This window comes from Lates calcarifer, linkage group LG6, assembly GCF_001640805.2.
Source record: "Lates calcarifer isolate ASB-BC8 linkage group LG6, TLL_Latcal_v3, whole genome shotgun sequence".
Lineage (NCBI taxonomy): Eukaryota > Metazoa > Chordata > Actinopteri > Centropomidae > Lates > Lates calcarifer.
The window spans coordinates 13,991,093-14,016,427 of record NC_066838.1 but is presented as its reverse complement, the minus strand read 5'-3'; the positions used below and the strand labels follow the sequence as shown (position 1 = coordinate 14,016,427).

General features: G+C 41.3%; 4 protein-coding genes across 5 annotated transcripts in view; all 4 read right to left on the bottom strand.

Moving 5' to 3' along the window:
• The window catches only part of LOC108876405 (homeobox protein Hox-C10a-like), a 60,245-nt gene that overhangs the window by 4,970 nt on the left and 29,940 nt on the right, over window positions 1-25,335 (bottom strand). Inside the window, 1 exon segment of the mRNA XM_051071212.1 lies at window positions 11,047-11,088. The gene's annotated coding sequence lies outside the window, so the exon portion shown is untranslated.
• On the bottom strand, window positions 3,411-8,902 carry hoxc4a (homeobox C4a). Its single transcript, XM_018665897.2, has 2 exons — window positions 5,631-8,902; window positions 3,411-5,117 (listed from the first exon to the last, which is right to left on the bottom strand). The coding sequence occupies exons 1-2, from the start codon at window positions 6,064-6,066 to the stop codon at window positions 4,756-4,758; spliced, it is 798 nt and encodes a 265-aa protein (XP_018521413.1). The 5' UTR covers window positions 6,067-8,902; the 3' UTR covers window positions 3,411-4,755.
• Window positions 15,233-18,401, bottom strand: hoxc5a (homeobox C5a). Its single transcript, XM_018665902.2, has 2 exons — window positions 17,614-18,401; window positions 15,233-16,374 (listed from the first exon to the last, which is right to left on the bottom strand). Exons 1-2 carry the CDS (start codon window positions 18,110-18,112, stop codon window positions 16,166-16,168), a joined length of 708 nt encoding a protein of 235 aa, XP_018521418.1. The 5' UTR covers window positions 18,113-18,401; the 3' UTR covers window positions 15,233-16,165.
• Window positions 19,064-23,376, bottom strand: hoxc6a (homeobox C6a). 2 transcript variants are annotated; one of them, XM_018665900.2, is made up of 2 exons: window positions 20,737-23,376; window positions 19,064-20,278 (listed from the first exon to the last, which is right to left on the bottom strand). In XM_018665900.2, the coding sequence occupies exons 1-2, from the start codon at window positions 21,131-21,133 to the stop codon at window positions 19,965-19,967; spliced, it is 711 nt and encodes a 236-aa protein (XP_018521416.1). In that variant the 5' UTR covers window positions 21,134-23,376; the 3' UTR covers window positions 19,064-19,964. The 2 variants fall into 2 exon arrangements, with proteins under 2 accessions (XP_018521416.1, XP_018521417.1); XM_018665901.2 differs by having other exon boundaries at window positions 19,064-20,275; window positions 20,737-23,374.

The window sequence follows — 25,335 nt, the reverse complement described above, 5'->3', positions numbered from 1 at the left end:
TGTACTTAACCCCGATGGTAAGACAATAAAAAGAGGGAGGTACAGGCTAATAAACCAACGCCACCACCAGAACAGCTGATCATTTCTGTTTCGTATTTGCTCAAACATTTCGACGGCTGTTTGTGTAAAGTTTTTATATCTTCCAAGAGAGAGAGAGAGAGAGCTAGAGAGAGAGAGAGTCCTCGCCCGAGGTGCTCATAAATCACGGGGAGCCTGCAGCGGTGCAATGTGAGCTGAAAATCATGTGTGATTCAACAGTCTCAAAGTCAGAGAAGAAACCAGTTAGAGCTGAGTAAGTGCTGAGGAATTTAAACACTGAACTTCACACACATAAAGAATACAAGATATTCTCCGCAAAGGTGGTGGGGTTAACAACAACTGACCTACCGCCTCTCAGAGTTATTCTACACATTCAGCATAGAGCGATGAGCAGCTTAGAACTAAACAGCTGGATGAAAATTACAATCCAAAGAGTCTATTTTAAATGTGATCCTCATTCATTTAAAAAAATGAAGCTGTTAGTCGTGAATATTATGTTTGTTTTTTTCATTCATGTTGGTCCTCTGACAGGTAAGACTATATCACTTTAAAGTTTATAGATTGAAAAAAATATCTACGTGCTTAGATCACGCGAGAACAGGAAAGTAAACGTATAAAGTATACAATGTGCGCTTCTATCGTTAAATACTACGGTGATAAATATCTGTGTAAATATTTAGAGAAGTTTCCGCTGTGTGAAGAAGTCTGCACGAGATTAGACTGATTTATGACTGACAGAACGACGTGAGCTTTTGTTTAAATGATATTTTTTTAACCACACTTTTTGTTTATTCCCCGTAATAAATCCAACAAAGGCCTTAAATGGGCGTGTTAGTTAAATCCCTGGCAAAGCTAAAGTCAACGAAGAGTCATGGAGGAAAATCTTCGCAAATTATGTTTGTTATATTTCTGCTTTACACTAATCTTCAATTACAAGAGTTCAAAAAGAGAGAGAGAGAGAGACGTCCCCTCTTTGTTCGGCGTGTAACTTGAGCCTCACCTGTGACACACACACACACACACACACACCTGAGGAGGATGAGTTATCGCGTACAAATGACAGACACTGAGATTAGTTGTTTGGCTTTCAGTGCCAACTGTTTACCTTGGAGGACGTGCTGTCTAACATGTTTCCATCAGTGCTGAGGATTTGCCTCTGGCCAAACTTGTTGCTTAGTGCATCAAAACAGTAATTTCAAAAAATAATATCAGAATAAATTCAAGGCTGAGCACTGAATAAGGTTTTCCAAATAAGCAGGAAAACAATGACCAGCCAAGCAGCATCTCACAACATCACTCACAATTTGTATTTTTTTATTTTTTGTTCTAATCATTAAGTTTGTGGAGCATCGTGCAGTAAATATTCATTTAGGTTACATGCTGTCTCCTCTGAGGAAAATTTGCATCTGGATAAAAATAAACCTTTTAGGGAGAAAGTGTGGAGTCTCTGTAGAAAGTTTGCAAGTTTTTTTTGTGTGACTACAAACTTAAAGGTCCCTGTCCGTGAACTAATCACAATGACCAGCTGTCCCAGTACTGTCAGGAACACCTAGCTATAATTGGCAGTTTTACTTTTGAACGGAAGTGCTGACCTGAGACCAGCTAGTCTCTTAAGTCTCACAGAAGTCATGTGGCAGCACCAACTATTTTTACTGCCTCCCTTTTTTTGGAGACTTTAGGGGATGCAGCTAAGGCCTGGATTTTTTTTAAGTTATTTATCTTTTTTATTTAGATTTTTTTTTGTTGTTGTTGTATCAGTTGCAAACAGAAAAACTCTCCCCCAGACTGCACAGACTGAGAAAAGCTAATAAAAAGCACACAGAGATTCAGATACATGCACCTCTTGCAGTCACACAGAACACTGCAGTCATGTGTACTTCTGCTGTCCGTGCATTAACTCCACTAAAAGTTACCACAAATCTTGACCGCTCGGTTTCAAATCAAATCGCCAAGATGCTCCAGTTAACGAATGCGCATGTGTGGAAGTCCCTGCAGATGCAAACGAGAGGACTGTCCGAGAGTCCGACACTGTCCTGGGTCACTGTGATAACAAAGGGAAGCAACACATTCAGCGATGTCCCACAAAGAAAGAAGCGGCGGCCAAAGGCGAGGGGGGGCACACACACACCAGCGAGGGCGCGCACAGAAGGTACACGTATAGAGCGTGAGTCAGGTCACAGGGTTGGAGAGGTCGGCCATCCAGACTGAAATGAGCCTAATGGGACAGAAAATGTGTCCTCGAGGTGAACTCGGCCTTCTCCCACCTCGCCCCCAAACTTCAATAAAGTACCTTTTCAGCCTCGCGACATGGAGGCGACAGGGCCTAGAAAGGGACTGGAGGGATGCTGCGACTGTGAGCGAGCACATTAATTTCTCTAATCTGTCCAGCAACATAAAGGCTTCTGGATTCATTTTTCAGGGCCGTCTCACCACCATTCTAGTGCCTTTCCAAAGCCACGTCCAAAAGAGAGAGAGAGAGAGAGAGAGAGAGAGAGAGAGAGAGCAGATTTGAACCGCTTTGGTCCAGTTAAAACGGTTCATGTTAAAGTCCAGTTAAACTCTCACAGCTCAGAGTGATGGTAAAGGATACGGCCTGGTACATGATATTTGATGTAGGATCAAAAAAAAACTGTGCTGTTGTCGGAGTTGTTTTCCAGAACTAAACACAAAGCTCTGTAGTGAAAAGATTGATGATGGAGAATACCTCTTCCTTTTGTGCTCCTTTGCCCCCCACTACGCCAGGCATTTTATAAGGCCTATTCATGTCACAATTTCAATAATCTATCAAATTCTTGCGCGTCTTTGGGTTTAAGTCATGTTTAAACTGAAATCCTTCTGCAAAGATCTGTCCAGGGAAAAAAACAACTTTAAAAATGAATGCATCTGTGTTCGAGAGAGAGAGAAAAATGTTGATACACTTGAGCAGAGAGGTGCTTGTTTGGCTGATATTTTGTCAGATTGTTGCACGAGTCCAGCTGCTCTACAGTCGTAAACAGTCCTGTAGTGTGTTGGGTCCTGCTGCCAGATGAAAAGCGGATGATGGCGTTGCAGAGATGCGTTTAGCGCCGTTTTTTGAATTTTTTTTTTTTTTTTTTTTTTTTTGGGAGGGGGGCATTCTCGCGAGCTGCTGCAAGCTCTGGAGGCATAACTGCCCCACCGGGAAGAGACAGCAGCACGTGAACGTGGCAAAAGTGTTTATACAAGCAAAAAAATAATCAATGAGTTGCACATAGAAGGAAAAAAAAACATCAGCATATAGCTCCTGAGCTATAGAGACAGAGGGCACTGCTACAGAGCCTGGTAACAAAGGTCAGCTATGTTTACTACATCACCATCCTCACTGTGATATTTAACGAAGACCACATGACAAATTCTATTGAATCTATCTGCAATTCACGACTTTATTTTATTTCTTTTTCTTTTTTCTTTTTTCTTACATGTGAAAACTCCAGTCGCATGGCGCAGTGGATTATAGAAAAAGCAGGGCAACTACTAATAGGTTACAAAATGAATAAGAATATTTTTCACAACAATCTATAATCTCTAACACATTGCAAACGTCCTCTAAATTAATCGCATGCAGCTTTTGTGTTCAAGTCGTGGCTCTGGCAGAGGCAGTGCAGTGTGGAGTGGAGTGGAGTGGAGGGCCTCAGTGGCTTGTCTTTAGCGTTAATTGAATGCCCTTCAGACTGATGAGGTTGCACATAATGCACAGCGCAAACTATTTCATTTTCAGATTTTAGAAATAACTTCAGTCCATTATGAGTGAGGCTTTAACACACGTACACGTACACACACACACACACACACACACACTCTCACACACACACACACACACAGGCAGACACACACTGTCTGTACACATTGCTAATTCAAAGACGCCAAAAAATGAGCTGCAGGGTTGATAAACAGTTTGAAAACACAGTGATTCCTGGTTTCCCTCGTGAAATGTTCAAATAGTCACAGACCTGTACACTTTTTAAGGAGAATTCCTCCAAAGAGCCAATGAAAAAAAGAAAAAAAAAGAAAGAAAAGAAAAAGAAAAAACAATAGTTAGACTTCATCTTGCCTAAAATGAAGTTCGACCAAACGTATATAAAACTAGTAGACACTCACTGTTTTATTGACCAATATGATTAGCACAAGAACACTAAACTCCGTTTATTGCATTTCACAATAATCTGCTTTTTAACGGTCTAAACACAACATCAACACCACAAAACTAAATTGTAAATCAAAAATCCTGTTTTCTGAAATACACGAGGTAAATTCACACACTGTTATTATCCTAAACATACAAGTTCAAGATCAATGGTGTGTTTCCAGCTTTTTTATACCAAAAATAACTATTATTATATTGATTTCCTTCCAGTGTTGTTTGAAATAAATAGATTGTGCATTTCACCTTGGGCAGCAGGGCAAAAGAATGGCCCACAATAACATTTTGATAAAATGTATAATTTTTCTACTTTTTTTTTCCTTCATTCAAAACATTTTTAATAAAAAACATCATTTTAATTGAGCTTCAAATAAATTAAACCCTGTGTCACGTAAAAATAATTCATCGGTATTCGCAGTAATCCATGCTATATAACATGCATTTTATATAACTTTGGACTTAAAGGAAACCGCACAAGATAGCTACGAAAACAAAATATATAATTGTTCTATAAATAACCAGTTCTTTTTCTACCCACAGTCGTGTGGTTTGTGGTTTTATAACCTGGTAATATCCTCGCCATGCTGTGCTCCGGTGAGTTCGTCGGGGGCCCCAGTGTTAGTGGCCGAGGCAGCGGCAACAGCGCCGGCTGCTGAGCTTGTGTTGGATCCAGAGGAGGAGGAGGAGGATCTCACTTTGGTGTTCGGGAGCCTGTGATCCTTTTTCCATTTCATCCTGCGGTTTTGAAACCAGATTTTAATCTGTCGCTCGGAGAGAACCAGGGTGTGGGCGATCTCGATACGCCTCCGCCGAGTTAAATATCGGTTATAGTGGAATTCCTTCTCCAATTCTAAGACTTGCTGCCGGGTGTATGCTGTCCTAGACCGCTTGGGCTCCGTCCCATTGTAACCCGAGTTCACTGGAAAGAGGAGAAGTGGAGAGAGAAAGGAAGACAGAGAAGGGAGGAAAGGAGGGGTAAACAAGAATGGCCTCAACTGAGATATGGCTGGAAAGATTTATTGGATATGAATGTTTAGCTGTTTGAGAAATTTAAATGGGAAGTTAAGAACTTCTCAGCGTAATGAGAGGACACTCACATCCAACTATGAGCTAAATTATTAATGCAAGATTACAAAGCTCGATTTTTTTTCTTATTCATTTCTCCCCCTCTCTCTATCGCGCAATACATAACAGCAGAAGCCACATGGTGATACGGCTGCCCTGAGTATACCTCGGCTATAAAATTTATGGTGGGTGTAATTACCAATGCCGAGTCGTAAATCCGCCTCAATTGTGCCATTTCAAAGGCTTCCCTGCTATCGGAACAGGGGCTGGCAACGAGATGGGAGTCAGAGGGACTGATAAAGGGAGGGAAAAAAAGGGAGAGAGGAGCATGAGGAATGCAGGGAACATAAACACACAAGTTGCCTACCAGTGCTGACGTGAATTTTCTTCATCCATGGGTACACCACGGGCTGCTTGGAGGAGGCTGTGCTGTTTGGATGCTCCGGGGTAGCTTGGTTGCAGGCGGAGGTTGCGGCCGGTGGGGTGGCGGGGGACATGGACAACTGTGGGGTTTCACATGAAGCAGGTTGCCCTTTCCCTGTCAGCAGGTGCGCAGAATGGGGTATTCCATGTCCCCTTGGCGTGTCAGGTTCAGGGATGCTTGCACAGTTATACTGGCGCTCTTGGTAGCTCGCCCGCGGAGGATATAACTCCTGGTGGTGATGCTGGTAGCCAGTGTCCCTTGCGCGGCTGTAATATTCTGGACTATGTTCAGGGATGTAGTTATTTTGCGAATATTCCTCGCATGGAGGAAATTTCGGATCAATGTAGTTAGACTCCATCAAATACGAGCTCATGATCATTAATTTCTGGAGTGGAAAATAATTTTTCTAGCTTTGTCGTTTTTCTGCTCCATAAAGCCCTCCTACTTGCGAGCAGCCCTGTAAAGTTACTTTTACCACGTGACCCAATGGCCCAATAGCAGAGTAAGAGGTAGTTCCCGGATAAGGAACCAGAGGTATTTAGCATACCTACAGTCGCCATTGTGGGCACAAATCTCTCTCTCTCTCTTTCTCTCTCTCTCTCCTCCTCTCTCTCCCTCTTCTCTCTCTCCCTCTCTCTCCCTCTCTGGTTGTGTTACCAAGGCAATTGATCTTGGGGACAAAACTAGTAGCTAGTTGCTGACCAAGGAAAAATAAAACAGGCAAAATCCGCTGGTCTCAATTATTCAAAGGGACAATAGGTGATTCGCCAAGGATAAGGTACAACAATAGCAAACCAATCATTTTGTTAGCGTGCGCCTTATATAAAGGTTATCTGCTAATTAATGAAGGAACAGTCTTTTTTACCAGCAGCACTTCAGCTGTGAAACAGATTATGGTCCATTAATACACTTAAGAATTAGAGCTGCATCACTTGTGTGAGATGATACTCCTAAAACCATTACAGCACTAATATTTAATAGGTTTATTGTGGCTAAATGTCAGAGAGGACTGGAGTGGTGAGATGCTCTGGAGGTGTGGTTGATTTCTGAAAATAGGCCTGATCATTTATAATGTTGGAGAAAGGTGGACAGGAAGAGGCAGCCTGCCTAAACAAAAGCCTTCACTCACTTATGAAGCATTTGTCTGGTTGTTCCAGTATGTTCTTTATACACATTCACATTTAATTGATTATTGATGTATACGTGTGTTATTAATAACTGTAGAAATGACACTGGTTTAGGTAAGGATTCTTAATCTGACTGACTTGAACTTTTTAAAGCTGTTTTAAATGTCACAGCAGCAAAATAAAAACAGCTGGAGGCAAAGGTATAGGGTGCTGTATACAGCAATAAACAGAGAAACAGAATGAGCAGAAAAAGATAAGAATATAGAAAAAATCACGGTGGTCTTAGTTTGTAGTGCAAAACAATAAAAGTACATAAAAGCAAGAGTGTAACACACGCCTTTAAGCTTTACTATTAACTTCTCAGTCTGAAGATACAACTTTTACACAACAAACCCTTTCCACATGTACAGTTCAGTATCATTATGACATTGTGATTTTCTCAACAAAACAACAAAAACGTCACAGATACACAAACACCACAACTGCTGTCACAGACCAGACAACCAGGGGAACAGCCAACAAACCAGACTGACACCACACTACCAGTGTGACAGCAAACCACAGCCAGCACAGACCAGTACCGACTGTGGTGTCACTAATCTGACAACTTTGCAGAGCAGCACCTTCATGGTGTCACAGCAGTAAAACATTATCATCTGCAGTGGACTAGTGCTGTGTCACAATGAAGTTAAGTTAAATTTGGTTGTTGCAGACAAGAGAGTTGTAGTACGAGGTCATCCTACATGCAGTGTGGTCCTGCTCAGAGATGCCTTGCTTTTAAATAAAGAAACCTAAATAACTGCAACAGAAAAGTATGTTTCAATTCCTTAACACCGTCAAGGGATTTTCAACAACAACAAATCTGCTCCCAATTGTTTTCTTTCCATCTCCAACATTTAAAAGTCCTCATCTTTTGCTTGCAAGACATGTTTGCATGCTTTGTTGCAGCCCAAAAAAAAGCACACAAAGAACAAGTAAATGAAGTGATTCTGTATGTGGAACTTTTGCTGCATGTGACCAACAGATGAGGGGAGCATCTTTAAATAGCAGCTCCAATCCAAATCTCAAAGAGAGAAAAAGCTGAGAGGAAGAATCTGAAGAATCCAAAAAATATATATGTGCAGAAATTAAGGCAACTAAGCTTTAAACCACAGTTCCACTCATTCAAGAAAAAACAAACAAACAAAAACATTTCAAAAATATTTCAGTCTAGTTGCCATTTGGAAATCCCACCTCCAAATGTTGAGTGCTAATCCTGGCTGAGGCACTGACCATCAGCCCCATTACTGGAGGTATGCTGTTATATTGTAAACTGATACTGCCTGGTTGTATAAACTTGTCATGTGCTGCAGGCTCCTCAGTCTTATCTGAGAGTCAAAGGGCTGTGGTCAAAGAGAGAGAGGTTAACTTCCTAATAGCTCAGCAGCCTCCCAAAAACACACAGATTATATATTTTTTTTTCTTTTTCCAGTTATGTATTCAGTTGTAAGGTGATCAACATCCATCCATCCAATAATAATAATAATGATGATGATAATAGTAAGGTCTTTTCCCATTTGAAGAAAGAGCCTGAACAGAACCAGTGCACAAGTCAATCTCCTGGCGAACAGCCCCACTTTACAAGTTAACGGAAGTATCTATTTCCACAGCGATAATTACATAATACGGTTTAAAAAACGACATGAAATGGCATATTTCTGGCTGTCCTGTTTGTGCAGGATGCGCACGACATTTCTATTACCTCTTGCGAGGATGTTAGAGGCGTTTTATAGAGCAATAAAAGCCGTAAATCAGTCACTTTTAAACGACCCCTGGTTCCTAACGTGTTTTACAGGGTCTGACACAGTAGTAGCCGCAGACTGCACACATGGGTTTACTCTCTGTGGCCTACCGTCTCAATCTCGGGGCTGTCTGGACTATGAATACACTTCGTGACAATGTTATTGCATTGCTAGCGTCTGGGTGTAGGCTGCACATGTGTGTGTTTGTCACTGATGCTTGTGTATGCAATAAACAGGAAAAAGCCAGAGAGACGTGCAGAGGAGCTGGAAACAGAAGAATCCATTGGCTGGCGTGGTATTTCAGTTGCCCATGTATTCCTGTAGAGACGTATTTGCGATTGTTTGTACTGTACACAAATTCGGTTCTACAGGGTACATATAGACAACTAATGTGTTTTAATTGAGGGGCGGGGGGGGGGGTTAGAAACTGCAAAGGTGATCTCTCTGTGCAAGCAGGTCATCGTGCCTGTGACTGGACTGGCATGCGTCTGAGAGTGGTGTCATAACAGAACACTGTTGGCTGCAATAGAGGAGAAATACTGCACAAAAACGTGCGCCAAAGCGGATGCTGTTTGTCAGGGGTTATTCAAACACACAATTCTCCTCTGCTCTTATTTACCAAATGACAGAAAATACTGCTTTGCCATCTTTTCTCCTTAAAAAATATCCGTGCGCACACATACACACACACACACACACACAAACAAACATGTCGTGTGCAGAGGACAAGAGGGTCCTCTTTTCTCCACATTCAACCTCTCTGCCTTTGAGGCAGCTCTTATATGAATATTCGGCCACAAACACGGCGGATACAAAGGGACGGCGTGACAGCACAGATGAAAAATAAGTTTCTATTGTTCCCAGCCATTTCTTCTTGCTCGCTATTACCATATTGACCGCTCGGTAACCTTTTTCCTGCCACTCTGGAAGCTAATGAGAAAAGCCTCGGATGAAAAATGCTATATCAGACATGTGACCTGTTTCGAGGGGGTTATTAAAAACAGCAAACATGCTCAGATTGTGAATCAATGCAATTGATTACAGTGGAAATGCACAGGGGGGACTTCAAACACTGTCAGAAAACATCTCAATCGACATATTTCTCCCGGTGCACTATGTGTATCAGTTTCATGGATTTTTTTTATGGAGGAACAAAGCACCCTAAGCCAACAAACAGTGAACTGACGAGGAAAACAGTACTAGAAATTCTAACTCATGTTCAAGTGGCTTTGTTGTATGCTCATCTGAATATATGCTGTTTGTTGTGCACCCAACCAGTGTGGAAGAGCTGCACGCACACCACATATACTCCCTCTCGCCCCATGCGCTCTGGCGGACGCATTTTAATATTAGTTAGACAGCCTGACCCGCGTTTCACCCCTCTGCGTTTGACTGGTTCCAATAGTTCACTGCCAAGGATTATTGATGGAGAGACAGCGATGAATTCTTTCTCCCCACAAATGGCTTTCAGATCGTGCACCTAGTTCAATAACTAGTTATAATGTAGAAGTACAAAAAATGAGGCCCTCAGGCGGACTAATTTGATGTTTCATTTGTTCATTTGAGGAATTGGTAAGTTCCCCCCCCCCACCCCCCACGTCCCCCTCATTTTTCCCTGCGAAATAACAGCGGTACAAGCGTGTTCACATATGTACATATGTAAACAAAATAAATCTGCGCAAAACTATGTGGAGGTGGTTGCCATGTCCATATGCGTGGCTGTTTTTAATTTGGTGGCCCAGCAGCAGCAGCAGCAGCAGCACCTGACCTGGATGCAGCAATATTCCCGCGTCCCTGATGAAAATGGTTACGATGCGCTTTTAATCAAACCCTTAACCTAATAGCCTTTATGCGTTTATACTCTCCCCAGGTGTAATAACGTTATAGGGGCTGGATCGGTCCAGTTAAAATAAAAAGTTTTAATGAAGTGCAGACAGACTGGAGACTAGTTGGATATGAATATCCTCTTTAAAAAAAAACAGCAGCAGCCAGGGGGAGCAGAGGTGGTTTTAGATACCAAATGCCCCACAGAAACCATTGGTTGGTTTGCAGTTCATTATACCAATGTTGTGGTTCATTGGAGTCACGCGGCTGTTAAATCCAGTTCACCTGAGCAACAAGGGTGCAACTTTTCTGATTGTTAGCTAGACCTAAGCAGACAGTAACGCGAGCTTAAGTTGTAGGGTGGTTTTTGTTTGAGCATCTTGTGTTTGAAATTGAGTGGGGAAAAACTATTAAGACTTAAACACTGTGATTGTTAAACCACAGTCCTTATATCAACACCAGAATCCCTAAACAAATTCCTAAAGAGTGGAGGCGTCAGTATCATTGATGTCAGTGGAGCCAGCTGTTTGCCTAAAGCCAAATAACAAGCTCCACCACGTGTGTAGAGCCATATCTCCTGACTAAAGCCAGGTGGGTGTGAGGCGTGGGGCGATGGGTGACACTTACTGAGAAATCCATGGTGCCACTCGGTTTGACCCGATGAAGTGTCTGAAAAATAGAGAGGAAAAACGAAAATTAGATCAAGAATGGCCCCAAAATAATCCTCCTTTAAGTTAGAAATTGCACTGTGAACTGGGAAATTAAAATTCTCGAAAAAGATGAGAAACTCTACAATTTGTTAAAATATTTTTTACGTTTAATAACATATAATAAATCATTGAATTAGCCAGTAAATTAATTGAAAGTATTTGCGAAACAACCAATTATATAAAGCGTATCACGATCAAATAAATTCATCCGTTGTGTATAATATAATTCGTTTTTTCTACATTAAAAATGGCCACACTATCATAAAAGTAACACTGATAAATAAAACGGATCAAATGAAAACGTGAGCAATAAATGACATAAATAATAATCGAAATGACATTTATATCTATTACACTCCAGACTATTTTTGTCAAGTTTACAGCAGTTAATCTCTGGTCTTCAAACACACCAAACGAACGGTTTTGATATGTTGCCTTATTATTTCATCTTAATGATCCTTCAGTCTGTCCCTTCTCCTCTGATCTCCTCTGTTGTCTAGCCTAATTGAAGGGAGGCTGCCCTAGAAAAGCTTTGACATGTGTGGGCTCCTGCAGAACTGGGACCGAGGACAGAAATTTAGGACGGGTCATTTTCAGACAGTAAAAAAAAAAAAGAAGTAAATTTACAAGCATTTTGGTATTTCCTTGGGCAAATGTTCTATGAATAGAAATCCCTGGACTTCAGCGCGGCTGAGTTATGGCGAACAGTCAATAAAAAAATCACGACTTTGTCTTCACATTGTAAATAAATTCTGGCTGCGTTCGGAAAACGATGTAATGGCACTTTATGGTTCTTATTTGGGCTCAGACAAAGGGAAGTCTTTGCTCACCCGGAAATGACCTCTGCGGATTGAATGATGGCAGTGTCAGTTCCACAGGTCAAAGAAAGGGATACAAGAGCACAGAACATGGCAGTGAAAACGGATGTTTAGACTCTTTCACTTTTACTGTAGTCAGATCAGATTGTTTCAAGCTGCAGAGTCTTGATTTAAGTGGGATTAAACAGCATCTTTGATTCAAATGCACTGACTGAAAAACCATGAGAATAAAATCATTTCAATCACAGTAAGGGTTCTGCAGACTCTGTGAAGATGTCAAATCACACATCAAATCTGTGTCTAAATTATGGGAGACAGGAAAAATATTTTATATCTCTTTTTGGAGGAAAAACAAATCTCTCCATTTTGGATTGTTTTATTTTCTTTTGGAAGTTTATGAGGATGATTTTTTCCACCAGCTGGCAACAGTTAATCAGACAGTGCAACAGCTCAAAAAATAAGGGGAAAATATAATAAAATCTTGGGAAGAAAAGAGAAGTAATCGATGCCATGGCTTGGCCACAATGCCCACACAGTGTATGTCACCCACACAGGACCGTGTTACACAGTGCCCCCTATTGGAAGTGTATCATTGATCATCCTGCACACCTGAAAGCAAACCTGCACAGACTCAAAGTGTAATCCTGACAAAATACTCACAGGCTCAAAAAACAAAAAGTGCGTAGCAACACACAGTGACACAGACATGAAGGTGTAATGCTGCAGTTAGTGTTCAGCCCAAAGTGCATCTGTCACACTGAACCTGAAGCCTGGAAAGCCATAGCTTTAGGGCAAGAGTTGCATCAAAAACTTTTCATTATGTGTCATATTTAATTCCTACATTAGGATCTGACACCGCATCACAGTCAGTGTGTGACTCCCTGTCAGCTGAGCTAAACTCACCCAAATAAGACTTCATGTCAAAATTAACCATTTGCAATTCCACACATTGACTGGGAGGAGAGTGTTATCTGTTATTTCTGTGTTATTTCTACAACAGTTTTTTTTTTTTAAACATGGGGGTGGGTGCATGAACTCAGTGCACAAAAATAGGCAAACCAACAAATAATACAACAAACAGAGCAAAAACTATAGTATGGAAGAAATTTGTATTTTTTGTAAATATACAAAAGATCCCCCAGACCGTGTTTACCACAGGGTCTGAATTTGGACGATGCCACAATAACACTGCAAAGTGACTTTGAATCAAACCTGTCCCTTGGCCCAGACATGACCCTAAAACAGCAGCAACTCGTGAGCGCAAACATTAACCTCAGGTCGCAGTGAAACAATGAGATAAAGCGTTATAATCAGGAGCTTTTGTATTTTAATGCTTTTTAACATTATGGATGCACAAAATATTTTAACCTATAGACAAGATTTTTGTACTACACGGAGTATAAGTCAGATTTATCTTCAACACGTTGCTTCAGTCACACATTCTCTTAAACCAAACTGTAAGATTTAACCAAAAAAATCGGACTTTTTAAATTCTTGTTTTACTTTTGTTTACATACAGGAAGGTGTGCATGAGAGAGAGTCAGGATGTGAGTGTTTAGGACAGAGATAGAGAGAGAGAGAGAGGGTGGAGTGGATGGTGATGCTGGACGCCGGATGATTTTTGATATTTCTGGCTGACTTTATAAAATTTTCCTCACTTCTTTCCTCTGTAATGACAGGATGCAGAGCTAACTGTTGACTGCCACTGCATCACAGATCTGCTGCGAGGCACTAAAGCGTTCAGGTTTTGATTTGTATTTCTCAAGATTAAAATCTGCTACAAACATTAAGGCGTTAAAAAAAAAACCTCGTGACAACTTAACAACCATGATCGTTTTTCCCCCCCGTATTATCCCGTTTCTGGCAGGAGTAAATATGCAGCAGCAAATGTCTTATAGAGTATCTCAAAATAAAGATTTCCTCGATTATTTTAGACATATAACTGTTCTATAATTATATTCTTTAAATGCATATTCACTATCAATTACTACGGTTAATTTTGAGGTTAATCAGTTTAACAACCATGCATCCAAAGCCACACTAATATAAATTTTAACAACATATTTTCACGCTGAAATAACAACACAGTCCGCAGGCCTGCATGCAAAGTTAAAAGCAACTTACTGCAGCAGCTCTCAGTCCTCCGCAACACCCGACTACACAGTCCGGAGAAAGGTACTGCATCCTCACTGCCACAAAGCCCTTTCTTCCTCAGATAAGGGGAAGCCAGCAGCTGCGATTCCGGACAGTTAAGATTATATATGATGTGTATATATCGAAGGTTTGTCAGCTCTTCCAGGCCATAAAACCCACTTAAATGACACCACGTGCTTCCTATGCACCATTCACAGGCCCTGCTTGGGGCAATTGGCATATGTAACCTTGTAAACTTTAAAATACCCTAAAAGAAAGACATACAAAAAGGGATTCAATACATTGTCCACGTATAGGTTAGGCCTAACAGAGCGCAGAGAAAGTGGACGCTGCGCTGACCGGTTCTCATAACCGTCAAGGAAGTTGAATAGGAAGCTATTAGTTTGAGAGGTGAGTTGATTTTTATTTTCTTTAAGTAGTGCTAGAGAGAAATTACCTCATAACCCTGGGCTATTCTGCGTCATACTACTACTACTACTTCTGTTAAAGCTGCTGCTGAATAGAGACACCCAGCAACCGAGCATGATTTTATGTCCTCTCTGCTGCACCAGATAGTGTTGTTTTAACTACAGCGTAATGATGCCGGCATTAAAGAGCAGGGGCGATATCATAAAGTGGCCATATGGCCTTCAGCAGTGATGCCTCGTAGGAAGTCTGTGGCCACAGGAAACCAAAGTTTTGCATCCATGTTGTGTTGTGGGCGAGTGTTATCACAGGCTCTCTCTCTCGCGCGCGTGTGTGTGTGTCTCTTCCTTCCCTGACAAAACAGGAAACTGAGTCTGCCTGTGGTGGAGCGGTGGAAAAAAAAGGGGCCATAAAGTTTTATGGGGGGGCCTTAAACTTCAGAGCGCGTTTGTCAGTCAATGAAATTCTGTGGATTCCGAGTCAGACCGAGGAAACGTGACCAACAAGACAAAACAAAAGAAAATGTAGCCTTTTAAAAAATCGTACAGTTTTTAAATAGTTTAATTCAGTGGACAGAAGTATTTAAGTACACGCCAGCTGTGTGATCCTACCATTAACCTCTAATATCAGGAAGAAAATAATAATATTAATAATAATAATAATAATAATAATAATAATAATAATAATAATAATAATAATAATAGAAATGTGCATGTTGACAAGTGGAAATTTTCTCACTTTTAATGATGAGACTTTATTGGTTACATTCAACAAACGAGCCATCTATCAGTTATTCTAGGCCTTGTGTAAACCAGGCACCTTAAAGTTTACAAAGGAGAGAGAGAGAGAGAGAAATGGCTTCATTGCACATCACAATATCATCACATACAGTCGCTGAATTATACATAAAGATTTAGATTCACAAGGATATGACAGACAACATGGACGGTGCCTTCACAGGAGAAAAAAAATCCACTCACTAACAACAGACATCACACATCCAACCACTTCCTAACTCTGCACTGCAACATATCAGAGTAAATGTGTTTTTCAAAAAAAGGGGAGAGAAGAGGTCGGGAAAGTATTTAACTGTTGCTTACAAGACAGCTCATAATCATTATGACTACCAAAGTAGTCAGAACTATTTTGCCTTCATTTGACTTCGTTGGTCTTAAAAGTTTTATCACACGTTGATGATATAGAGTTGGAAATGATGCATGCTGTCATCCAGCCTCCACTATACTCTTATCCTAATTAAAAACATAGATTATTAGTAGCATTGTGCAGCTGCAGACCCCTAAAAAAAAAAAAAGCCTTGCAGCGTGAAGGACCCCTGCTCCCCTCAACCTCTTGTCTCCTTCGTGCAGCAAAGTGAGGTTATCATCGCATGGGCAGCAAATTAATTTAGAAATGTAAACCGATTGATCAAAGTGAGTGATATTCAATACATTAGGTCCCAAACTGCAGCAAGTGACACATAATTGGTGATGAAGCACACAGAGCGGTGTCATGATGTCATTGCTCCTAGCAGTTCATCCGGAGGTCAGGCAGGCACTCCAGCACTGTGCAGTGTGGGGCTGAAAACGTGCTGCATGCACCCCCGTTCACTGGTGCACTTTTTCTTTTCTCTCATTTTTTTTTTTTTTTTTTTTTTTTTTTTTACTCCTTCACTTTGATCTTTGAGTCCTTCTTCCACTTCATTCGCCTGTTCTGGAACCAGATTTTGATCTGCCTCTCGTTTAGACACAGGGTGTGGGCGATCTCTATGCGCCTGCGGCGGCTCAGGTACCGGTTGAAGTGAAACTCTTTCTCCAGCTCCAGAGTCTGGTAGCGGGTGTAACTGGTCCTGGACCGCTTACCCTCCGATTCTGAAGTGGTATTAAAATGAGTTAGCTTTCAGCAGCATTAGACTTGTAAATAAATATAAGAATGGGATGATAATAATATTATTACGTTAAAAAAAAGAGCCTGGTCATCTATAGAAATAAGCATTACAAGCAAAAATCTGTGAATTTATGTCCTCCTCCACCCTCATTTACAAGATCAAATATCTTTATATAACCTAATTTAACCTGATATTACTTAGTGTGGATTCGTGCTATAAAAAATTATGTCAGGCAGATAAGGATGGTTAACTAGCCTCAATAAATATACTACTCCGTTTAAATAGGGGCTCTCCACATCCTTTCACACTAAAGCATAAAAAATACACAAGACTATTACTTAAGAAACCGTATCTGATTGTGATATGTGAAATGAGATGACTAATAGTGTGATGGCCTCCCTGTAAACACAGGCCTCGTGTAAAATCAAAAGTAGAATTAGAAAATGGAAACTGGTGTTTTCCAGACATATTTCCCTATTTATAGACTAGCTCGTGCACAGGCGTGCTAAGTAAAGCAACAGGCCTGTGCTATTGGGCTAAAATATTTTTAACATCCCTGCTGTGTGGCTCCTGCATGTTTGCATATGGAGGCACACACACACACACACACACACACACACACACACAAAAAGAAGTAGCTTTTCTTTCTTTCTTCCTTTTTGCACCTCAAATGTGCTCACTCTGTCCATCTGCAGCTCTAAATAGTCAACCAGTGGTTTCAAGGCATGGAGAAGGAGCAGCCCTATTCAAATCTTTTAGAGGTGAAAAGTTCATGATTGGGTCAGGGCATTGGTGTTTCCCAGAGTTCAATTTAAGGCTAAAGCTTCTCTCTCTCTCTCACACACACACACAGAGGGTGGGAGAGTCTGATAATGTAAAAACATGTGGTTTAACTAAGACTATAAACAAAGCAAGGCAGAAAACTAATACTTGGAGATGAATTTGTAATATTATTTCATAGTTTTATCACAGTTTGGTTCTCTTATCCAATTATCCAACCATAAATCACCCCGCAGATCACCTCTTCACCGTAACAGAGCAGGTTTACGAGCAATGGATGCCTTTGTCATAAAATTTATGACCGCGAGTTTTTATTATTTCCTGCGTTTGGCCTATAAAACTCAAGAGGGAAACTGGAACGGGCGAAAAGAAGTGTTGCAGCGTTAAGAGTGAATAAGGGGAAAACATCTTAGTCGCACTTTAGAAAATAGGCAAACTTTACCGTGGCTCATGTGCAGTTTTGTCATCCATGGATAAATCTGTGGCCGCTGCTCACTGTCCTGACGCTGGCTCACGTTTGCGTTTCGTTTCACCGATTGCGCTTTCTCCGCGTTTCGTTCGCCCTCCTGGCTCTTGTTGCCGCCGGATTTCGCGCTCCTCTCCGGCTCCCTGTCCGCCCCTCGTCCCAGCAGTAGCGTGGCCCCACCGCCGCAGCCGCCGCCGCCGTAGTTGAGCCCGCTCCCGTCCATGGACGAGCTACTGGAGACCATGGTTATCTGTGGTCCTGCCGGGAGAGGAGTATCCGTTTTGCCACGCAGGCTAGTTTTCATCTCCTCCCGTTCGACAGAGGTCGTGGGGACGGGACAAGTGAATATCCCGTTCACATTAACATCCTCATAACGGCTGGACGTGCGCCCAGATAGATCGAAACTAAACATAGTGTTAGGAGAAGTTGTCTCGCTTGTTTGCCTGAGATTGGAGCTGTCAACATAAGAGCTCATTTTCAACTACCAGCGATACTTTCTTTTCTAAACTAGACAGGGCTGCAGGATGTTATGTTGCGGTTATTTCCTTGTTTTTGTTGATCATTGCTTTTCTTTGTAGCCGCTTTTGGAAAATTCAGAGCTGTCTGCCCTTAAAAAAATAATCCAGGATTTATAGGTGGAGTAGGCTTTGGTATCTTTTTTTTTTTAATTCTTGATCCGACGCGCGCTGCCCAAATATGGGGTATTTGTATGGGATCACGTGCACATGTTGGCCAGTCATAAATTGGCTTTGATACTCAATGGGGATATTGATGAATAGGAGAAACGTGTCCGGTAAACTTTGAGCTGTTGGTTGTTGAGGGACCAGGCAGGGATCTTTAGCGCAAAAAAAGGGCAGGACAGTAAGACAAGAGCGTCATCTGGTGTCTGGTATGGGGCAGGACGGTCAGGACCGGCCAGAGCTCTCTGCCCCTGATGCACCGCGAGTCCACCATCAGTCTGATAAAATAATTAAAATAATAACAACAATAATAATAACGATAGTGATCATAATAAGAGATTATTTCAAGCGCTCGCTTGGTAAAAAAAAAAATATATATATATATATATATATTTACGCACATGGACGTGAAACTTGTACGTCGCTGAAAGTTATGTTATAGTAACACAGCTGCGGGAATGTCATTGTTTTTAAGTGGATATTGAACAATAGCTCATTCCCGTGCTCCTATGATGCCAATCATGAAGTCCAATATTTAATATTTAAGACGCTAAAATATCCTTTAACTTCACTTCATCGTCCGATTTGTTCCCCATTTTCCCCATGATGGAATTAAAATTTAATATCAAACCTCCATAATCACGTAGCCCACAGAGTTTGATGCGTATTTTCTTTATACGGTCATCAAGTGTGATGAGCTGATGCTCCTCAATAAAAGAAAAAAACACACACACACACAAAGCATGAAAGTTTTACAAATATTTTATTCCATGATACACAATTATGACAAAACATGAATTTGTAACTCTCAAACAAAAGTGAAGAATTACTAGTGTACAAATCTATCTCACAAGGAAATCCTATTGAGTCAAATGGTCAAAATAAAAGAGAGGGGGGCTAAGCGCAAATTGTATGTTATGCAGCGTCTATCGAAGCGGCTAAATGCACATAAGTCCTCACAGGATTTACATAATATACTGTTACGTGGATTATATACAGGCATTTCAGTTGTGAGTGAGTGAGTGTGTGTGTGTGAGTGTGTGTATGGTTTGTTGACTATCCGTGCAACTTTTCAGCTTTATGCAGGACACTTATTTTTTGTCTGCGGACGGATTCAAGTACTAGATTACACGCTGTGGTCAAATGAAGTGTCCGCTCGGTCTTTTTCCTTCCGTGGAATGTGCATGTACAGTATTGGGAGTTAACTCTGACTAACACTGTATTTTGTGAGGTGATCAAAGAGTTCACAGTGATGGATGGGGCGTGTGTGTGTGAGTGTGTGTGTGTGTAGGGAGGGATAAATACACAGATTTTTACTGGCATGGGAAATAACACAGAAATGAATACTTCTTTTTATTTTCACAATACATGTGTGACATTGCAATAAAATAATAATAATTAGAAAATAAACCTCGGCGCTCCAAATGTCACAGGGGGCCATACTGTGGCTGAAATTATTTGGATTTCTAAGGCTCAACACTCCTGTGGTCAACATGAGATATAAGTGGGAGAGCTGCGGGGTAGCCATCATGCAGTGAAGTCGCTCTCAAGTCCATGTAGATTTTTTTTAGGTAGTTATGTTGGGTTTTAATGGTCATCGGGTGTTTTTTCTTCTTCCTCATCCACCCCCCCCACTTCTTTTCTCAACTATTCTTTCTTCTTGTCCTCATCCTTCCCTTCTTCCGCTGCGCCAGTGCTGCGTTCCTCCTCTTGAGAGGCTCCTGTCTGTTCACTTCCAGTCACCGTGGAGGTCAGGTTGCTCTCCTTCTTCCATTTCATGCGCCGGTTCTGAAACCAGATTTTGATCTGCCGCTCCGTTAAACAAAGCGCGTTTGCGATTTCGATGCGTCTGCGCCTGGTCAGGTAGCGGTTGAAGTGAAACTCCTTCTCCAGCTCTAGCGTCTGGTAGCGAGAGTATATCTGACGTCCTCTGCGTCTGTCTGTCCCGTAGCCCACTCCTGCTGGGATTACAAAGTCAAGTCACTAATTTAATCTTTCACACCCTGCACACTGGGCATTAGAATAAAAATAAACATGCTTCTGCCTGTGGTCTGGTAATGCATGAGCACTTGAGCATAAGTTTTGCCTCATTGTTAGAACCATAACTGTAATCTAAATCCACAAAGAAAAATAAGCACATTTTAACTGGAAGACAAATCCTATCTCAAAGGGCATCTTTGCTTTATTATCTAAAATAATGAAAGCGTCCTAATGTATTCCCTCTGTCTCACGCTACTGATTATGGCTACTATATCATTCTTAAAATGAAAGCTGTTTGTTTGCACATGTAAAGGCCCATCTACAAGTCGAGGGGATACAGTAATGTTTTATGGGGTCATAAAAAGTAACTTACTCTCTTGGTAAGACATATCGTAAAACTGGCCCATTTCCTTAATTTATTTGTCGTAGTAAAACTCACCGCTGTGTGAGTTCATTCGCTGCATCCACGGGTAGATCGGGATGTTGCTTTTCTGCTCCTGCGCTCCTGCTCTTCCTTGATCCAAACTGTACTCTTGAGCAATGTGGCTTTGTGTATTGAGTCCCATGTTTGTTTGTCTGCAGCTGGGGAGCACGTCCTTGTCTTGAAGAAACACGTTTGATCCATACTCGTACTGTGCCCTGCCAGACCCAAAGACGACGTTATCTTGAGGGGAGTAGAAAGGTGTATATATCCGATTCTGGGTCACAGCGGCGCCGTACGACGAAAAATGTCTGACTGTGTCATAGGTGGTGGAGTTTAGGGGTACGTTGGGCAAAACATCTTGACCACCGGATAAATGGCAGGAGAGCGACGGGTTTGCGAAATAAGAATTCATACCTTGCTTGTAACCCTCTCTCCAACTCTCCCCACTTCTTTATCGGTCTCTTTTTAATCTCCTTCTCAGTAAATCTCTCTTCCCGTCTGTGTCAACCAACCACACCTTTCTCCGAGGTCTTCTGTTTTTTTTCCTCGACTTTCTGCCTCCCTAACTGGACGTGGGCTACTTTCAGGATTCAATATTATTAATTTCCAATCTCCGGTTAAGACGCACAAACCCGAGTGTTATAGCCGAGGCTTGGCTCGGTGAGAGACAATATGACAATGTCAGCTGACCATTCTCCACCAATTGAGAGGCAGGAGTTGAGGAGAAACTGTAGCTTTTAGCTCAGAGCTTGAACATTAGTGCTAAATGCCGATAAACACAACGTAGAGTTGGAGTGGCACGCTATACGAGGCTCGGCTGTTTGAGACATTTTGGACGTGAAGTTTTAAGAGATGTGGTGTTTGAGGAGGAAGCGTGGTGCAAAGTGTGGCCAATGTCATTCAGTACAGGGAGCACATTCCCAGCACAGGAAGGCGGAAGATTTGCATATAAATACACAAGAACTCGCATTTACATGTATCTTAAAGGCTGATCATAGCTATTAAATCCATTTACTGAGATATAATGCAAAACCCTTATCTGTGATACTGAGATGTTGTATGGTGTGTGAGTGATTATGTGTGTCTGAGTGTCTGTGCATGTGTGTGTATGCGTGTGTGTGTGTGTGTGTGTGTGTGTGTATCCAAACTCACTCACTTTTTAATTTCACAACACCACTGCAGAGATATTGGGGCATATAATATCTACAATCTACATGTTCCCATCCCGCAGGACGAGCAGCCTTTTGTGTGGGGACTAAAATGGATATTGGCATTTACTGTTTATTCTCAGCCATATCGACGAGTTTCCAACATACTGTTAATGTTTCCATTGTGTATGAATTATCTGGCATGTGAGCAATTTCCATGCTTTTTTTCTTTTTTTTTTCTTTGCAGTGGACTGGGGGGAGGGTGTAGGTGGTAAGAATGCGTTTATGGTCTCTCTTCTGTGAGGGCAATAAAACAAGTGACGTTCCCCAGCTCACCAACAACTATCTCTGCTGCTGCTGCTGCTGCAAAGCCCCTGCAACACGAGCAGCAATCTCCCAAGCTCAGAAATGAGAGCACTGCACAGCATGTGGAGGGGGGGAAAGAAGTGTATGCGTCCGAGAAGATAATTTCTGCCACTCTATTGAAAAAAATAACAATGAATTATTCGACTGTCCAGAACACGCCAGACAAAATCCTCTACAGGTCAACTGTCCCCCGGTGTTCACTCTGGGCTGAGGGCTCTCAGGTACAGTCTATTTAACTCGTTACAATAAGAATATACTTTTAATTTGACGCGCAGAAGTTAAGATTTGAATTACAGTAAAAAATTGCAACGTGTTAAAATGCTTATACAGATGTTCCAGTCTTTTTTTCCCTTCCTGTTCTGATCATACATTCCTCTGACACACACAGAGGAAAGGAGAACCGATAATTATCTCAGCAGCAAATGATGGGTTTTGGAAATTACTTTGGAGGTGTTTTGCCCAAAAAATCTAGCAAAACTTAAGCAGCTTGTCTGGGCGAAATGTGCTGCCTCGAAACGCGTAAAAAAAAAAAAACTCATTGATGATGTTGTAGAAGACAGCGTCTCTCATTCTCAGATTTCCTGTAATCAACATAATTAAATTACTTTTTGTAAATGTTGACGATTACGCGTTTTTACCCCAGTGGCATTTTATTTTGAAAAACTCAGACGCCTATTGACTCAGTGAAAAATAGACTCCACGCATTCATTTGAAACGATAAACTTCACATTATCTCGGCTTTTCGAAACAGGCCATAATATATACCAATGAAATAATCAATAAAGTTATTGAAAATGTCTGTTCAAACGCAGTCGCTCTGGCTACGGCAGCCTATTGGTCCACCCTCATTGATTTCCTCAATAGGGGTGAATACTTGCAGCCTAAACGTGCAACACTGTTTGTGTCTGTTGTTTGGATCCTGAATAGCCCATAAAAGAGACAAGAACAAAGAGAAGGAAGTAGCTGGTGCAATAAAAGTTTCCCTTCACCTTATTCGTGGCCATATGTGACATCCGCGTCGCGCAAATTTGAGGCAAATAAAGCGCAAAAGTTTGGAGGCTGTAATGTCGCCCTGCTGCTGTCCTGGGATTTGTTTTTTCTTTCTCCTTTTCACTCTGATATTAAGTGACGAATTAGTCGATGACCGAGTGAAACAAACACATGCAAACATTAGAAGCTAAAATTCATATAAAATAATTTCCAGCCCCACAGAGGAGGAGAAACTGGGAGCCAAATGTTGACAACATTAAAAAGTGAATTCACCACTTTACGTGCAACATTAAATTTGAATTTAAATTCAAAGAATACAAATGAAACGCAAAATGTGATTAGTCTAAGTGTTCTGTGATCGGCGTTACTTTCTTAATTTGTCATGCTCACGATGTCAGAAACAACATGTGTACAAGATTTGTGAAAGTCTTTGTTTCATTATAACAATTTCTCTTGTCATCGCCAGGCCACCGTTAACTGATTATTTAAAAAAAGCTTTTAAAATTAATGGACCTACTATTAAAAGCGTTATTTCAGCACAAATTAAATTAATATAATTTGAGGTTACAAAAAAACACTGAGATTTTCCTTAATTGTTATTCACAACTTCCCCCCTCTCCCCCCTAAAAAACACGCTGGTCCATAAAGTCCAGGTTGTAAATAAAAGGCTGAACAGTAAAGCCAATGTGTGGACTGGAGAGGCTTGGAATGCAGCGGAGGTTGTGCCAGTGTGCAGAATTAGAAAGGTCATTCTTTCCCTCGTGTTTTAGTGTTTTATTGCGGCCCGTGAGGCAAATCACATGCGCGGCTTTTGATGCAGGAGGGAAAGGAGCCGTTTGGTCCACGTTTCCTCGATCTTCAAAGGGGATATTATGACCAGCGATGAACGAAAGAACCAAGAAGGTCTAAGACGAAAATGATGAATTATTTACAATAGCCCAGTAGCCTAATAAGTACTAGTAATTCATAATCAGCATTAATAATTCATTAATGAATAGTATCTGCTCTTAATTTGTAGTTTCCACGTGAATTCGCAGTGAAGCCCAAGGAAACAGCTCATGCGTAACGCAAGCTATATTATTATTATTGTTATTATTATTGTTGTTGTTATTATTATTAGTATTATTATTATATTTCTAGATGTTATAAAGTTGCTAGTGATAGTGGATCAGATTTAAATTTACGTTTTAATTAGTTTCTTTGCTGAAGGCCTAACTTTAACAGCCCTGCTCCCCTGCAGCACAACAGGGCCCATCCACTTCCACGAGCCCACTTCGCTTTCTCCTCCGCATGCCTATAGATGTGCATCAACATCCAACATCACAACATTATTCAGTATTAGTTATATGGGACCTGTAAAATTTCTACATTATCGAGCCATGATTAAAAACACAGCGAGGGAGACAGAGTCTGCTCAGCCCCTGATGCTTTTTCCTCTCCCCCGCTTCTAACCTTACTAATAAGGAGTAATTCACATACTAACAATGTAAAGCCCTCTATAAGCACTTTACCATCGCTGGCTGGCCCAATTAATGTCCGGAAGTGTTCGACTTTATGCTCGTTAAGCACTCAGGAAGCTGTTGCCCAATGAGCGCATGTTGATCCACACATCATAAATTATGACCATTAGTAGGCAAAATTTTTTGCCCTGTCGGGATTTGTAAGTGAGGTTCTAAATGTGGTGATGCGGACAGATTCATGACTTCATGGAGTTTTATGTAAACGTATCTCTGGTTTTAAAAACACTGCAGGGCAAAACAATAGAGTGTGGTTTTCCCCTCTTATTTTAAACCAAGATTTACCTAACAACCCACGGTATGCATTAAATGGACTCTCTCTCTCTCTCTCTCTCTCTCTCTCTCTCTCTCTCTCCTCTCTCTCTCTCTCTCTCTCTCTGCAGGCAGATATTGGGCAGCGGCGGACACGATCCATTGCAACAACAATGTTTCATAAGGGAAAAGCAAACAACGTGTGTTAACAGTAGGTTATAAGACTTTAAAGGGTTTCCAGAACGAGGCTTTGCCAATAATTGCGCTTTACAAGATTGAAGCGCGGGACAGCTGAGCTTCAGCAGGGGACACAAACACATGAAAGCACTTTACAACACCAA

Bases quoted from the DNA above. Each gene is read 5' to 3' on its own strand.
- hoxc4a (XM_018665897.2), bottom strand. From the start codon at position 6,066: ATGATCATGAGCTCGTATTTGATGGAGTCTAACTACATTGATCCGAAA. The intron at 5,118-5,630 runs GTAGGCAACTTG...TCCTCTTTCCAG, and splicing joins GAAAATTCACGTCAGCACTG to TGAACTCGGGTTACAATGGG.
- hoxc6a (XM_018665900.2), bottom strand. From the start codon at position 21,133: ATGAATTCTTATTTCGCAAACCCGTCGCTCTCCTGCCATTTATCCGGT. The intron at 20,279-20,736 runs GTGAGTTTTACT...TTGTAATCCCAG, and splicing joins GCGAATGAACTCACACAGCG to CAGGAGTGGGCTACGGGACA.
- hoxc5a (XM_018665902.2), bottom strand. From the start codon at position 18,112: ATGAGCTCTTATGTTGACAGCTCCAATCTCAGGCAAACAAGCGAGACA. The intron at 16,375-17,613 runs GTAAAGTTTGCC...ATACCACTTCAG, and splicing joins AAAACTGCACATGAGCCACG to AATCGGAGGGTAAGCGGTCC.